The sequence below is a fragment of the Saimiri boliviensis genome, chromosome 11 (assembly GCF_048565385.1).
Source record: "Saimiri boliviensis isolate mSaiBol1 chromosome 11, mSaiBol1.pri, whole genome shotgun sequence".
In the NCBI taxonomy this organism is placed as follows: Eukaryota; Metazoa; Chordata; class Mammalia; order Primates; family Cebidae; genus Saimiri; species Saimiri boliviensis.
In genome coordinates this window covers 34,637,916-34,654,453 of record NC_133459.1, presented here as the reverse complement: position 1 = coordinate 34,654,453, position 16,538 = coordinate 34,637,916, and the positions used below count along the sequence as shown (strand labels likewise).

The 16,538-nt window shown below is 43.2% G+C and overlaps 1 protein-coding gene across 2 annotated transcripts in view; it reads right to left on the bottom strand.

Moving 5' to 3' along the window:
• AGO1 (argonaute RISC component 1) overlaps positions 1-16,538 on the bottom strand; it is a 47,867-nt gene that overhangs the window by 11,242 nt on the left and 20,087 nt on the right. For both annotated transcript variants that reach the window (XM_010348085.3, XM_003937514.4), the window contains exons 12-16: positions 12,397-12,581; positions 4,547-4,706; positions 4,273-4,363; positions 3,007-3,201; positions 507-641 (exon numbers count right to left, since the gene is read on the bottom strand). In XM_010348085.3, coding sequence (XP_010346387.1) covers positions 507-641; positions 3,007-3,201; positions 4,273-4,363; positions 4,547-4,706; positions 12,397-12,581 — 766 coding nt within the window. The remainder of the gene's footprint in view (positions 1-506; positions 642-3,006; positions 3,202-4,272; positions 4,364-4,546; positions 4,707-12,396; positions 12,582-16,538) is intronic.

Here is a 16,538-nt window from a genome sequence, read left to right as displayed (position 1 = left end):
TCCCAAGAGCAAAGCCAAAGTTGCTGTTCACAGAGGGTACTGAATCTTAAAATAATATGCTTCTAAAGTCACATAGATCTGTGTTCAAATCCTATCAGCTGTGTGATCTTAGTAAGTCATTTAACCTTTCTGAGGTTAAATTGGAGATAATAATAATACCTACCTCACAGGGTTGCTGTGAGGAAGACGCCTTGTACAGTATCTGGCACATAGGAGGAGTTCAATAAATGGTAGTTCCCTTTCCCTTCTCTGGGAGCTGGTCTATATATGGGGTCTAGGCCAGGGAGCTAGGAGGAGGGAAAGGAAGTATAAGGGAAGGAGGGGGGGAGGGGGACACTAGGGAAGGCAGTGGTAAAGGAAAGACCACAAAAGCTAGAAGGAAGGAAGGGGCCAGGGAGGATAGATAGGACAAGGACTTAATCCCCAGCCTTTATCTCAAGGGCTTCTTCTCTATCAAGATAAGGGAGACAGAAGGAGGTTATGGGAGGCCTGAGTCCCTCACTCACTCGCTCATTCTTGTCAGCACAAAAAAGGCGGGTGTGATGGCGTTTCTGCACCACAATATAAGTGATCCCAGGCTGATAGTCCTTTTCCAGTTTGATGCAGGCATCACGAATGGCCAGTAGCTCATAGTGGAGTATCTAGGCACAAAATGGGGAGGGAGACAAAGAAACACAATTTCTCTTGAGTTCACATATCCTTCTGAACTAAGGAGTTGCCACTTGTAATACAGCCTTTGGCTCAGTCTCCCTTTATAAGCTGATGCTCAACAATTAGAAATGATAGGCCCTTCCTGTCAAAAGCGGCCTTATACTCAGTTCACTTAATATGTTCCTATAAAACCTTGGCCAGGCCAGGCGTGGTGGCTCATGCCTTAATTCCAGCACTTTGGGAGGCCGAGGCAAGTGGATCATGAGGTCAGGAGTTCAAGACCAGCCTGGCCAAGAGGGTGAAACCCTGTCTCTGCTAAAAAAATATACAAAAATTAGCCAGGCGTGGTGGCAGGTGCCTGTAATCCCAGCTACTCAGGAGGCTAAGGCAGGAAACTGTTTGAACCCAGGAGGTGGAGCTTGCAGTAAGCCAAGATTGCGCCACTGCACCCTAGCCTGGGTGACAGAGCAAGACTCTGTCTCAAAAACAAAAACAAAAAAACAAAACAAAAAAGGGCCAGGAGGCTTGGCATCAGAAGACAACACTCATCTGGTTCCTGTGTATAACGAGACCTAATATGAAGACACAGAACCAAGGTTCATAGATAAATCACTAAAATCACAATGCCCAAAGTTAGTTTCACTCAGGATCAAACGGCTAATGAGAATTCTCCTTTGGGCTCCAAGAATAGACAGGTTGTGACCACCAGAGAAGAACAGACATATGGTTCCAGAATGGGTGCAGGAGTAGATGAATTCAGTCCTACAAAGCAGCAGTATTATAAGAAAATGGACTAGCTAAGGGAGAAGCCAGAAGTAAACAATCGTAGGCAATAGTTGCCTGTGGCTGTGGGTGTCAGATATAGTCAAAACTGTATGGAAGAGAAGGATAGACTTTGGAATCAATTAGAATTAGATTTAAATCCAAACTTTATCTACTTGTGTTACATTGAGCAAATTATTCAACCCCTGTAAGTCTCATTTTCTCCACATCTATTAATGTTACTAAGACCTGCTTCACAAAGCTGTTATGAAGACTAAGATAGACCATTAGGTAAAAGCATAGAAAACCTAGCTGGGCTTAATAACTACTGATGGCTTTGCTAAGCAGTTTGAATTTTAACCCAAAGCTATATGAAGCCGCTGGACACTTCTGAACAGGTATGTGATATGACAAATGTGTCTGACATTTTAGAAAATACTGAATTAGAAATTGGGCACAATGTCCAGGTGTGGTGGCCCACCCCTGTAATCCCAGCACTACGGGAGGCCAAGGCGGGTGGATCATTTGAGGTCAGGATTTTGAGAAGAGCCTGGGCAACATGGTAAAACCCCATCTCTACTAAAACTACGAAAATTAGCTAGGTGTGGTGGCTCACACCTGTAGTCCCAGCTACTCAGGAGGCTGAGGAAAGAGAATCACTTGAGCCTGGTAGGCAGAAGCTGCCTAAGCCAAGATCACATCACTGCACTCCAGCCTGGGCGACAGAGCAAGACTTTGCCTCAAAAAAAAAAATAAAAATAAAAAAGGAAATTGGGCATAACAGTTAAGAACATAAACTTTGGAATCAGACCAATGTATCTGATTCCCAGTTCCACTCCTAATTAGCTTTGACGACATTAAAGAATCATTTAACATTTCCAAGCCTGTTTTATCACCTGTTAAATGGAAACAAACTATTATTCCACAAGGTTATTGTACAGCATTAAACAGAATATGTTTCCACTCACTTAGATTTAGAAAATATATATATACGTAAAATGCTTAGCACAGTTCATGGCACTTAAGAGGTTCATTGGAACAGTAATTGTAATACTATTAAATGGTAGTCAAGGATACTAGCTCAGGATAGAAGTAAAACAAATACATGAAGGCTGGCAGTGAGAATGAATAGGAGGAATATTATGAAGGAAGGTCAACAACATTAGTCCTCAAATGCAGTCTCCAGACTATCAGCATCGCCTAGGAACTTGTCAGAATTGTACATTTGTGGCCCACATCCAAGACTCACTGAATCAGAAACTCTAAGGGTAGATCCCTTAAAACTGTTTTAACAAGCCCTCCAGGCGATCTTGATGTATGCTAGCACTTGAGAATCACTGGTCTAAAAAATCAGTCTCCAACATGAACCAACTACTTAAATAGGCACAGAGGGTCTTCTATTATGAGAAGAAAAATCTGTAGATGCTTGTATACTCCACCCCGCAGTTGCGATCCTTGCCCCCAAGTCTACGCCATTTAGCAAAGCTCCCTAAAAAGCGACACACCTCTCAGTGCCAATAGCTTAGAAAAGGTCATAGCACCTAGCTTTCTGACCTTGACGTGAAGGTTTTCTCCACCTACTGTGGGCCCTACCTGGGGTAGCTGGCCTTCAGGGACCCCATCCCGGTAGAAGATGATGCGGGTAGGCTTGAAGCGAGTGGACTTGTAGAATTGGATGAGGAGCTCACGCACCATGTAGGACAAGTCTTCAATAATCTCTTGCCGTGGTCGCTGCACCCGCACAGTAGCACAGTATCGGCTGGGGTGGGCATCCATACTGCCTACCACCTGACAGAGAGAAAGGATTAGCCCCTAGAACCTTCGCCCTCACTATCAGGCTATGGGTTTGCGGAAAGGGTTCTTAGCAAGAAAACTGCAACTGAATGAGTAGGGCTTGGGATTCAATGAGCCCTGGTTCCAACCTCTATTCTATCATACAAGCAGAAGTTACTCAGTCTACCTGATCTTTTTCCTTTTCTCAGACAGCGATAAGAACACCTGCTTGCAGTGCTACCATGGTACATATTACGCACCTTACACAGGACCTAGCCCACAGCAGGTACTTGATAAATTGATTTCCCTCCCCTTTGCAGAGGTGCATGTGAAGGTTTAGTACTACTAGATCAAACAATGACCTTATCCAGTCCCAAGTTTATCCTTTTTCCCATTCAAATGCTAATCTATCCAGGAATCATGACCATAGTAAGAGTGTTCTTGTGGTTGATGGAAGTAACGCCATTTACAAAGGGGACAGTGGCCAAAGCCTAGAAGGGATGGCCACAAGGAAAACAAAGATAAGCATATTATAGAGTTTCTCAGTACTTACTGAGGTTAAGACCAGTGTGCCTACAGAAATGTGAGAGTTAAGGAAATATAAGTGGGAAGGAAGGTCTGATCCCTAGCAATTTGGAAGCCCCTAAGAGACAAGGAGTAGAAAAGTCAGGAGAGAGATAGGAGAAACAGCTAATCTACTACACAGATCGGGGTGAGGGTGGGCAGAGGAAAGGATATTCCCAGCAACTAAGTAACTATCTTTAAAGGGATTTCAGAGAAGATACAGCCCCTCCCCTACATCCCAAAAGCAGGCATGGAGAAAGAGAGAAATTCAAATGCAAAGCAAGAGTGATGCAGAATGAGCCAAGTCTCTGGCTACCTCTCAATACTCTCCCTGCAAAAAGACACCATACAGAGCTGCCTTTATGAAGATATCAAGGGAGTGGGTAATGGGAATAGTGACCTAAATGGAGAAGGTCTTATGAAGGGTCAAGAGCCAGAGCTGAGGGAAGGAAATCATGGGCAGTTTTGAGGACTCAGAACGAAGAGGAGAACCTTATGAGGCAACTAGAGAATATCACTCACTGCTGTGATAGAAGGCTTTTTCCCATCCCCTGCTGGGGGGTGTGTAACATCTGCTCCCAGGAATATCACTGGCTGTTGAAAAACGGCAGAGCTGAGCAAGGAAGAGAAAACAAAATGGTGAGGAGTTGGGTCTTCTTTGGCTGGCACCATACAATACCCACTCTGTTCTTCTCCCACTTGTGTCTGATTTACTCTGCCTGGCCAGGGTCCTGTCTCTTCATCAATCCCCAGCATGGTACCTTGACAAGGGAAAAGTGGACAACAGAGTTCATACCGCTGGTGTGGGACTAGGATGTTGTTAATGCCACCAAGTTTGACATTGATCTTGAGGCAGAGGTTGGACAGAGTCTGAGGTGAGGTCTTGACCACGTTCTTCACCTGCACACACTGGGTAGCCATTCCCAAGAGCGTATCTCCAACACGTTTCACCTCAGCTAGGGGTGGGGAGAGAAATGATTAGTGCATTCAACAAATATTTACTGAATGCCTACTAGATGCCAGGCAGTATAAGAGGTAGCAGGGAACACGATGACAGGAAACACATAAGGTCCCTCCCTCTCATAGTGCTTACTAAATATAACTAATTTTAAAAATCGTGAAAATTATAACACTGATAAATGCTACAATAGAAAACTTCATGGAACAATGACAACATAAAATAGGAAGTAAAAATCTAGTCAGGAAAGGATTCTTGAGTAGGTAACGATTAAAATGAAATTTAAGGACAGCAAAGGACATAGAGGAGACAGGGAGTTTGAGAGAGAGCATTCCAGGTAGAGGAAACAATATGCAAAAATGCACCCTGCTAGAAGATAGCTGTGTTTGAGAAATGGAAAGGCCATAGCAGCTAAAAAGAAGGGGAAGCCGCGCATGTTGAAAGAGAAAGAATGTGGTAATTAGGCTGACCTACCAGAGATAAGGGTAACTAAGATTAAGAAGACAGGTGAGTTGTTGAGATGGAGAGAAACAACTGGATTCCACAGATATTTAAGAGACCCAAATTATACACTACATGTGTGAGTAAGGGAAAAGAGAATTTTTAAGGATAAGTTTCAAGTTTCCACCTTTTGCAATAAAAATCGGCTGGCCAGGTGCAGTGGCTCACACCTGTAATCGCAGCACTTTGTGAGGCCAAGGCCAGTGGATCACGAGGTCAGGAGCTCGAGACTAGCTTGGCCAACATGGTGAAATCCTGTCTCCACTAAAAATACAAAAATTAGCCAGGCATGATGGCGCACATCTGTAATCTCAGCTACTGGGGAGGCTGAGGCAGGAAAGTCGCTTGAACCTGAGAGACAGAGGTTGCAGTGAGCCGAGATCACAACACTGCACTCTAGCCTGGGTGACAGAGCAAGACTCTGTCTCGGATAAATAAATAAGTAAAAACAGATACAGAGCAAGACTCCATCTCAGAAAAATAAATAAATAAAAATAGGCCATAAATTATTTGTGAGATATTTTGAGTCTGAAGTAGTTTTTTGGTCATCTCAGTAAGGATATCAACTAAGCAAATGGGTCTTGTGGTTTGATGCTCAAAAGTGCGGTCTGAAATGGAGATGCAAATTTGTGTGATATTTAGGTACAGGTAGTAATTGAAGGGAAGCTCTTGAGATCACCAGGAAGATAACACAATAAAAAGAGAAAACAACCTACATCTCAATCTTGAGGAACTCCCAATACTGGCAGAACAAGAAGATGATTAGCAAAGTATAAACAATCCAGAAAGCTAGAAGGAAGACCAAGATAGTGTTGCATCACGAATGCCAAGGGAAGAAAGAGAATGTTTCAAGAAAAAGCAAGTAGTCAACAAAATGAAATGTGTCAAAGAGATGATTAGGACCAGAAATGTCCTCTGGAATTAGTGATATTAAGGTTAAAAAAAAATTTAGTGTATGGAGGCAAAAATTGTTTGGTGATTTAAGGTCCCAGAAAAAAATGCAGGACTGATGAAGAATTTGGTAAGCTTTCAGTGGAAGAGATTTGAGCATGTTTAAAAAGATCATGTCTAATTCCAAGAGAGATGGAATAGTGGCAAGCCAGTTCTCCAGACAACATTCAGAAAAACCAGATAAAATACAAAAATCATCTTTTTAAGGGGGTAAAATTCCAGAGACAGAGAAAAAACAATCTCAGAGGTCAGTTATCTTCTGCAGCTGCTTTTACCCTGGGTACATTTGTTGAATCTAGGTGTGGGTAGGAAGCTAGGATTCTAAGCTCTGCACCACCGCCACAGAAAAGAAAACCCAACAATTTTTGCTCCGTTTAGAGATAGATTAGCTCTAAATATGAAAGTTTTTTTCTTTTAATCATTCAAAAAACTTAAAATAATACCTTCATGACCCTGGGATTCTTAAATAGGACACAGAACTACTAGGTAAAATATTAATAAATTGGCTACATTAAAATTTATAGGTTCTATTCAACAAAAGCCAGCATTAAGCAAGCAAAAAGGCAACTCACAGAGCAGAGAAGGTAGGTGTAATACACATAGAAAAAGATACTAGGCCGGGTGCAGTGGTTCACGCCTATAATCCTAGCACTTTGGGAGGCTGAGGTGGACAGACTGCCTGAGCTCAGGAGTTCGAGACCAGCCTGGGCTATGTGGTAAAACCCCATCTCTACTAAAATACAAAAAATTAGCCGGGTATAGTGGCATGCGCCTGCAGTCCCAGCTACTCGGGAGGCTGAGGCAGAAGAACTGCTTGAACCCAGGAGGCAGAGGCTGCAGTGAGCCAAGATAGTGCCACTGCACTCCAGCCTGGGTGACAGAGCGAGACTCCATCTCAAAAAAAAAAAAAAGATACTAAACTTTATTAGTCATCAGAGAACTCAAATTAAATGCACAATGCAATAATATGACTAAAAACCCACAAGAGGTGGCTGGGCGCGGTGGCTCAAGCCTGTAATCCCAGCACTTTGGGAGGCCGAGGCGGGTGGATCACGAGGTCAAGAGATCGAGACCATCCTGGTCAACAGGGTGAAACCCCATCTCTACTAACAATACAAAAAATTAGCTGGGCATGGTGGCGCATGCCTGTAATCCCAGCTAGGAGGCTGAGGCAGGAGAATTGCCTGAACCCAGGAGGCGGAGGTTGCAGTGAGCCGAGATCGCGCCATTGCACTCCAGCCTGGGTAACAAGAGCAAAACTCCGTCTCAAATTTAAAAAACAACAACAACAACAAAAAAAAAACCCACAAGAATGACTAGGATGAAAAAGGCCAGGCGTGGTAGCTCACACCTATAATCCCAGCACGTTGGGAGACCAAGGTGGGGAGATCACCTGAGGTCAGGAGTTTGAGACCAGCCTGGCCAACATGGTGAAATCCTGTCTCTACTAAAACTACAAAAATTAGCTGAGCGTGGTGGTGCATGCCTGTATTCCCAGATACTCAGGAGCCTGAGGCAGGAAAATCACTTGAACCCAGGAGGCGAGGTTGCAGTGAGCTGAGATGGCATCACTGCACTCCAGCGTGGGCAACAAAATGAGACTGTCTCAAAAAAAAAAAAAAGAAAGAAAGAAAAAGACAATACCAAGTTTGGTAAAGACATGAACTATCTAGAACTCCTATACACTGTTGGTAAAAGTATAAATTGGTATACTTCAAATCCACTACTAGATATACTCCCAACAAAAATGGTTATATATGTTCAAAGGACACATAGAACAGTATTCACTGAAACATTATTTTTATTTTTTAATAGAGGGTTTCACCACGTTGGTCAGGCTGGTCTTGAACTCCCAGCCTCAGGTGATCCGCCTGCCTTGGCCTCCAAAGTGCTTGGATTACAGGCATAAGCCACTACACCTGGCCATAGAAACATTATTTTTAATAGTGAAAAACTGGAAACAATCCAAATACAGTAATCCATTAATAGACTGGATAAATAGATAGAAACTGTGGTATATTCATCTGATGGAAAACTATAACAAACCACAACTTAACGTTGCATGAAAGAAGCCAGACACACACAAAAATTATACACTGTACGATTCTATTTATATAAAGTTTAAAAACAGGCAAAACTAACCTATGGTGTTAGAAGCCAGAACAGTGGTTACCATTGGTAGGAGGTTGTAATGACTGGGTAAGGTTCTCCTACCTGACCTGGGTGCTGGTTATGCTGTTGTGACACTTCATGAAATATCACTGAGCTGAACATGTAGGATATATATATATATATATATATATATATATATATATGAGTCAATAAAAAGTTTACATTAAAAAAGCCTAATAATATCAACTTAGTGGAGAGGAAGCAATTAAATATACTAAATACAAGATAGGGATAGTACCAGATCAGAACGGAACAAATGTGACAATGTCCTTCTATACTCTCAGGGCAACCAAACGCCAATGGGACCTTGCTTTGATCATCGCAAGGAGGAGGCCATTTCACCCAACCCCAGGAAGGATGGTGAAGAGTCTTCAGAAGAATCTGACTACTGCTCTTTCCTGCTGGCTTAGTTCCTAGGCAAATAACTCCATTGTCTAGGAAGTAAGCCAGCAGAAAAAGAGCAGCAGTCAGATTGTCCGGGTGGTATAATCAATGAACTGCATGTAAATGAAAGAAATTCAAAGTCCCAATAAAATATTGAAGGCTAGAGAGCAGTATAACATAATTGAGCCCAGGAAAGGGAAAATTCTGATTAAGTACTGTCTTTCCCAAGCATGCTGTACCATTCCCAAGCCAAAACACTGGATTTTCCCTTTAATGGAGGGAAATCAGAAACATGAATACTTACTCAAAGAAGTTTACCTATAAAGCATCCTTATCATCCATACAAGGGCCCAAGAAAGACAAGCACTGAAGATCAAACAACTTCTCTCCATAAGTTAATTACTGAGTATAATATCAGTGGAAGGCACTACCTTAGGTATGTGTACACAGAGGAAAGACTTCAGAGCAGAATCAGATCCATTCCACAACAAAGTATCAAGCAAGGTAGTAACTGATCAGTAGCCTAATAAACTAGAGGAATCCAGAAAAAGAAAAGTTCACTCTCCAGGTGGAATGTCAATAATAAAGAAGTAGGCCGGGCGCGGTGGCTTAAGCCTGTAATCCCAGCACTTTGGGAGGCCGAGGCGGGTGGATCACGAGGTCAAGAGATCGAGGCCATCCTGGTCAACATGGTGAAACCCCATCTCTAATAAAAATACAAAAAATTAGCTGGGCATGGTGGCACGTGCCTGTAATCCCAGCTACTCAGGAGGCTGAGGCAGGAGAATTGCCTGAACCCAGGAGGCGGAGGTTGCGGTGAGCCGAGATCGCGCCATTGCACTCCAGCCTGGGTAACAACAGTGAAACTCTGTCTCAAAAAAAAAAAAAAAATAAATAATAATAATAATAATAATAATAAAGAAGTAGTGTTTAAACTGGGTATTAAAGGATGGAGAGAATTTTAAGGGCGATGTGGGTTTGCACAAGAAGAGGACGCAAATATTCCAGGCAAAGGCAAATGACGTGAACAAAACCAGAGATTCAAAAGCACAGACAAGAAATGAGCAATCAGAGTGTCAGCTACATGCCAGGCACTGTGCTAGATTCTGCTTTTTATATAATTAATTCATGATGCTCAGAAAGGTTAGGTAATGTGTCCAAGCCAGTTGACTGGTATAGCCAGGATTAAATTCAAACTCAGTTCTCTTCTACAATTTGAGAACCAGCAATCATTCCAGTATGAGTGGCAAGTGAACAGTGCAAATAAAGCTGTAGACATTAAACTAAGATCGGGTTCGTGAAAACCCTTTATGCAGTAATAGGGACCAATGAAGGGTTTTTTGGTAGTATAGTCACAAAAAGTCTTACCTGGAACCCATTCAAGAAAGTCCTGAGGTAGGGCATGGTGGCTCATGCCTGTAATCTCAGCACTCTGGGAGGCCAAGGCAGGTGGACCACTAGAGGTCAGGAGTTTGAGACCAGCCTGGCCAACATGGCGAAATCACATCTCTGTTAAAAATACAAAAACAAGCCAGGCATGGTAGTGCCCACCTGTAATCCCAGCTACTTTTAAGGCTGAGGCATGAGAATCACTTGAATCCAGGAGGGAGAGGTTGCGGTGAGCTGAGACTGTGCCACTGCACTCCAGCTTGGGCAACAAAAGGAAGGTCAGAACTCAGTTGAGAAATGTGGCTCAAAAGCAGGGCATATTATCTTGAGAAAAAATATGAAGAAAAACAACGAAGGTGAAGCAAAAAGACAAACTGTCTCCAAAGTTTGAATAAAGGTGCTCTGAAGCAACTGTGATGTCAAATACAACAGTAGTAAAAACAAGGGTTTATAGAGAGGACAAACTACTGAAGAGATGGTCCAACAAAACAATTTCTAAGAGCAGAGACTATATCTGTTTTATTCACCAATATATCCAGATCTCACAAAATGTTCCATAGATAATACGTGACCAATAAACTCTTGAAGAAGAAAGGGAGAGAAGCCAAAGGGATAGACAGAAGTTGCAGAGGGTTCAAGGGCTGAATCAAGATTTTAATGACATATAATAATAATAGGTGATGACTGAAGCAACCAAAGTGAATGAGAATTTTAATAAAATGTAAAGACAGAAGGAGAAGGCGGACAACAGGAACTTGCAGAACATCAGGGATTCCTGGTAATGACAAAAATAAATAAGGAGAGATACAAGAAAACATCCAGAAGTCAAGAGGACAACTAAGAAAAGTCACTGGCAACCTTGTGCAGAGGAGATTTAGGAGAAAGGCAGGCAGAAGGCAAGATGGATGAAAGAGGCTAAGGAATAAGTGGCTGGTGAGGTATAGGGCATAGAAAATATAGAGAACTCGTTCAAAAAGTTTTTTTGTTTTGTTTTGAGACAAGGTCTTGCTATGTCATCCAGGCTGGAGTGCAGTGGCACAGTAGCAGCTCACTGCAGCCTCAACCTCTTGGGCTCAAGAGATCCTCTAGCCTCAGACTCCCAAGTAGCTGAGACCACAGGTGCACAACATGACAAGCTAACTTTATTATTATTATTATTACTTTTTGAGATGGAGTTTCACTCTTGTTGCTCAGGCTGGAGTGCAATAGTGCAATCTCAGCTCACTGCAACCTCCACCTCCCGGGTTCAAGCAATTCTCCTGCCTCAGCCTCCCAAGTAGCTGGGATTACAGGCATGCACTACCATGCCTGGCTAATTTTATATTTTTAGTAGAGATGGGGTTTCTCCATGTTGGTCAGGCTGGTCTCAAACTCTGGACCTCAGGTGATCCACCCACCTCAGCCTCCCAAAGTGCTGGGATTACAGGCATGAGCTACTGTGCCTGGCCGCTAACTTTATTTTTTTTTTGCAGAGATGAGGTCCTGCTTTGTTGTCCAGACTGGCCTCAAATTCCTGGGCACAAGTGATCCTCCTACCTTGGCCTTCCAAAGTGCTAGGATTACAGGTGTGAACCACTGTGCCAGGCCTCAGAAGGTTTAATGAAGGCAATATGAAGACAAAAGCTAAAAGAGATGGCAAGATTGTGGTAATGTGGATTAGGGTGGGGTATCTGAATATATTTGAGGGTTGAAAAATATGAAGTCCCAAAGGTAGCAGGATGGATTGGAAATAAGAGCACACAGGAATTCAGCAAGGCAAGAGAAACTCTTATTCCTTTGAAGCAGAAGAGATAAGAGAGGGAAAATGGCATAAAAGAAAAGTGCTGTGCCAGAAATTTATAGAGTAATTCTTATTCTAAAAAATGAGAGGAAAAGAGGAGAGACAGCAATCCTCTCAAAAGCTCCAAGTAATTACCAGGCAACAAAACACTACCACCCACCACACATTCTGCTTGGTTGTGCTGCACAATGTCCAGATTAACAACATACTCCTAAGGATAGGAATCTGGACCAACCCATCTCTGTACCTGGCCAAGCTTAGCCTGGCAAAAAGACCAGCACACAAAGGACCCCAGTAATTGCTGCTGGGAAGGAGTGTGTACAGGTAATTAGGATCTGGGATGACTCAATGGCTCATACATGCTGGTATTTCTCCTATAAGAGGAGCGCTGACAGTAAGAAACAGTTCTGGTCAAAGCCAAGAATCTAGACTGAGTCCTTCCCAGGAGACCCCAGGGAGCTACCCTGAGAAGAGGCCTATCATCATTATCACTGTCCCAAGAGAACTGTACCATACACTGGCGTCTTCCCTGGCAGGATGACGATAATGAGCTGCAGCCCTGAGTAGGTGTTCTTGAGATGCCGGAACATAGGCTCCACGCTGTCTGCCCCCTGTGCATATTTGCAGAAACAAGGCTGACCCTGGATAGGCATCCCCGCATCCTTGGAAATCTTCCGCAGCTGGTCTGTGAAGTTCCTGTAGCACAAGCACGGTCACAAAGGAGGCAGTGAATCTCACTTGAATTCTTCCGACAAAAATCCATCCATCTTAGATGCTTAGCACTATGAGAGGCACTGAGAGATTGGCTTTTTGGTTTTTTTTCTTGAGACAGCGTGCTCTGTCATCCAGGATGGAGTACAATGGCACAATCTGGGCTCACTCAAGCCTCAAGCTGCTAGCCTAAAACAATCATCCCATCTCAGCCTCCTAAGTAGATAGGACTACAGGCCTGCCACCATGCCTAGCTAACTTTTTTCCTTTTTTTTGGTAGAGATGGGATCTTGCTGTGTTGCCCAGGCTGGTCTCAAGCTCTTGGACTCAAGTGGATACTCCCACTTCAGCCTCCCAAAGTAGAGAGATTACAGGCATGAGCCACCGCACCCAGCCAACACTGAGATTCTAACATGAATGACACACAGTAATAGCTAATGTAAAATATACATTTATAGTTGACTAAGTTAAGAGAGCACTTGCTAAGTGTTCCATGGTACAAGCAAGGAAAAAGCCTACAAAACAAACCTATGAGAATTCTCAGGGTTTCCACCTTGCCCCACTCAAGCAGCTGATTCCTGTGCTCCATTATATGTTCAAAGAAATAGGCAGATGCCCATATGTAAGGCCTTTCTGCTCAAAACAAGTGAGGTTCCAACACTGATGGGAGCACAGGATATGCTCAGTAAAAATGAGTTCCCCCATTCCTAACTGGTTCTTTGAAACCTAAGAGCCAATTATTAAGCTTCCTTCCTTTGGCTTTAGGGCTTTACCCTGGAAAGGAAGACAAAGTTGGAAGAGAGGATATACAGGCAATAGAGTAAAAATATCAAGCTACATAAAGATACTCAAAAACTCAGATAGGCAGCAGAAAATTTCATTTGTGATAATCTTCCATTTAAATTTAAAAACAATAATGTACAAGAAGAGAACAGAAGCAACTGTTTAGGAGATATTATACAGCATACAAATAGCAATACGATAGTTTTGTGAGAAGTATTTTTTTAACATATTTAGTAAAAACACACACGAAAAGTAAATACAGTCTGATGCTGTTATGCAAAATTTAAGATCATTTATATATAGGTATATAAAATATGTAAGTTGAATAGGATGGTTACAATAATTCATAATAGTGGCTTCATCAGAAGGGAGGAATGGAGCTGATGAAGTGGCTTACACCTATAATCTCAGCACTTTGGGAAGCCAAGGTGGGTGGATCACTTGAGGCCAGGAGTTTGAGACCATCTGGGCCAACTTGGTGAAACCCTGTCTCTACTAAAAATACAAAAAAAACCCTAGCCAGGCATGGTAGCACATACCTGTAATCCCAGCTACTTAGGAGGCTGAGGCAGGAGAATCGTGTGAACCAGGAGGCAGAGGCTGCAGTGAGCCGAGATTGCACCACTGCACTCCAGCCTCGGTGACAGAGCAAGACTCCGTCTCAAAAAAAAAAAAAAAAAAAAAAAGAAGGTAGGAAGGGGACTAGGGTGAGGACATGAAGGAAAATCAAATTTATCTGTAATATTTACATTTAAAAAAGAATAAGGTAAATATGACAAAACTGGATGGATACATGTTAATCTCTACATTTATTACCTTAAAAAAAATTTTCAGGCTGGGCACGGTGGCTCACGCCTGTAATCCCAGCACTTTGGAAGGTGGAGGCAGGTGGATCACCTAAGGTCAAGAGTTCGAGACCACCCTGACCAACATGGAGAAACCCTGTCTCTACTAAAAATACAAAAAAATTAGCTGGGTGTGGTGATGCATGCCTGTAATCCCAGCTACTCAGGAGGCTGAGGCAAGAGAATCACTTGAACCTGGGAGGCTGAGGTTGCAGTGAGCCAAGATCATGCCATTGCACTCCAGCCTGGGCAACAAGGGTGAAACTCCGTCTCAAAAAAAAAAAAAAAAAATTTAAAAATGAATGTTAGAATAAAAAAACATGACCTAACAACTGTTTCATGTAAATAACAGCTAGGGCTTTGACCATTAATAGTATTTTTTCCATTTCTCTGCCTTCCATACAGCTACAAAAAAGCCAGTATATTATTAGATTTCAGGAATAGTGGGTGTCAACTTCAAGGAAAGTGGTATTTCCAATCTTCTCTCTACTACCAGATTACACTTGGAATACTGTGTCCAGTTCTGGGGGCCACAAAGTATTGTGAGATGTTTAGGATGAGGAAGGTTCTAAAATCCTATCCTAAAGGTGACATAGCTAAAGTAATAGGGCCTCTTTAGCCAGAAAAACTTGAGGGTTGCATCTAGGACTCTCTCATCCATCATCCCCCAACTATTAGTTTGTTGAACCCCACAGCACCTTCATGTTTTTCACCCTAACTTCTCAGTGGAAAGGATCCCTTCTTGGTGCTCTGGATCCCATCACTACTTGGCTCTATTTATTTTCCAGTTGAGTTGTATCTTCAATCTCTGCTTACCATGTACATTCTCCCTGGACAATCTCAGCCACTGCCATAGATGACCTGGAAATCTATACCTTTAGCCCAGTCAGAACCACAGATTCAACTGGCTACTACTGACCCAGAGGCATAAGCCACATTCTTACCCCTTACAACTAAGTGTCACTGGGAGAAGGGAATGCCTGATAAACTCTTCCAAGTTTGAGGTTCTGCGTTTATTGGTGCCCATGCCCCAAAATGGGCAAGCCCCAAAATGGTCAAAACAATAGATTATCCCAAAAGAAATGGATAAGGGAAGGGCACGGGAGAAAGACAGGATCACACAGAGAATAGAACTACTAATGAAGTGACTATGGCACAAAGGCAAAAAACTGGGAGCCTTTCCAATATTACCAAGCAGCCTTGCTTAAATGGGGGCGAAAGAACTCAGGGAAGGAGACAAGAACCCATTTACAAGAAGCTACGATTATGATGGTGTTTGTTTATCTGTGAAGGGTAAGGGAAGAAGAGCAAGGGCAGAGCCCATAGTCCGCATATCCATCAGAAGCTGCTAGAACTTTTTTTTTTTTTTTTTTTTTTTTCAGACGGAGTCTTGCTCTGTGGCCCAGGCTGGAGTACAGTGGCGCAATCTTGGCTCACTGCAACCTCCGTCTCCAGGGTTCAAGCAATTCTCCTGCCTCAGCTTTCTGAGAAGCTGGGACTACAAGTGTGCACCACAACGTCTGGCTAATTTTTGTGTTTTTAGTAGAGACAGGATTTCACCCTATTGGCCAGGCTGGTCTCAAACTCCTGACCTTGTGATCCAACTGCCTTGGTCTCCCAAAGTGCTGGGATAGGAGTAAGCCACTACGCCTGGCCTAGAACTTTTTTTTTTTTTTTTTTTTTTTTTGAGACGGAGTTTCGCTCTCGTTACCCAGGCTGGAGTGCAATGGCGTGATCTCGGCTCACCGCAACCTCCGCCTCCTGGGTTCAGGCAATTCTCCTGCCTCAGCTTCCTCAGTAGCTGGGATTATAGGCACGCGCCACCATGCCCAGCTAATTTTTTGTATTTTTTTTTTTTTTTTTTTTGAGACGGAGTTTCGCTCTTGTTACCCAGCCTGGAGTGCAATGGCGCGATCTCGGCTCACCGCAACCTCCGCCTCCTGGGTTCAGGCAATTCTCCTGCCTCAGCCTCCTGAGTAGCTGGGATTACAGGCACGCGCCACCATGCCCAGCTAATTTTTTGTATTTTTAGTAGAGACGGGGTTTCACCATGTTGACCAGAATGGTCTCGATCTCTTGACCTCGTGATCCGCCCGCCTCGGCCTCCCAAAGTGCTGGGATTACAGGCTTGAGCCACCGCGCCCGGCTAATTTTTTGTATTTTTAGTAGAGATGGGGTTTCACCATGTTGACCAGGTTGGTCTCGATCTCTCGACCTTGTGATCCACCCACCTCGGCCTCCCAAAGTGCTGGGATTACAGGCTTGAGCCACCGCGCCCGGCCTTTTTTTTTTTTTTTTTTTTTTAAGAGGTAGG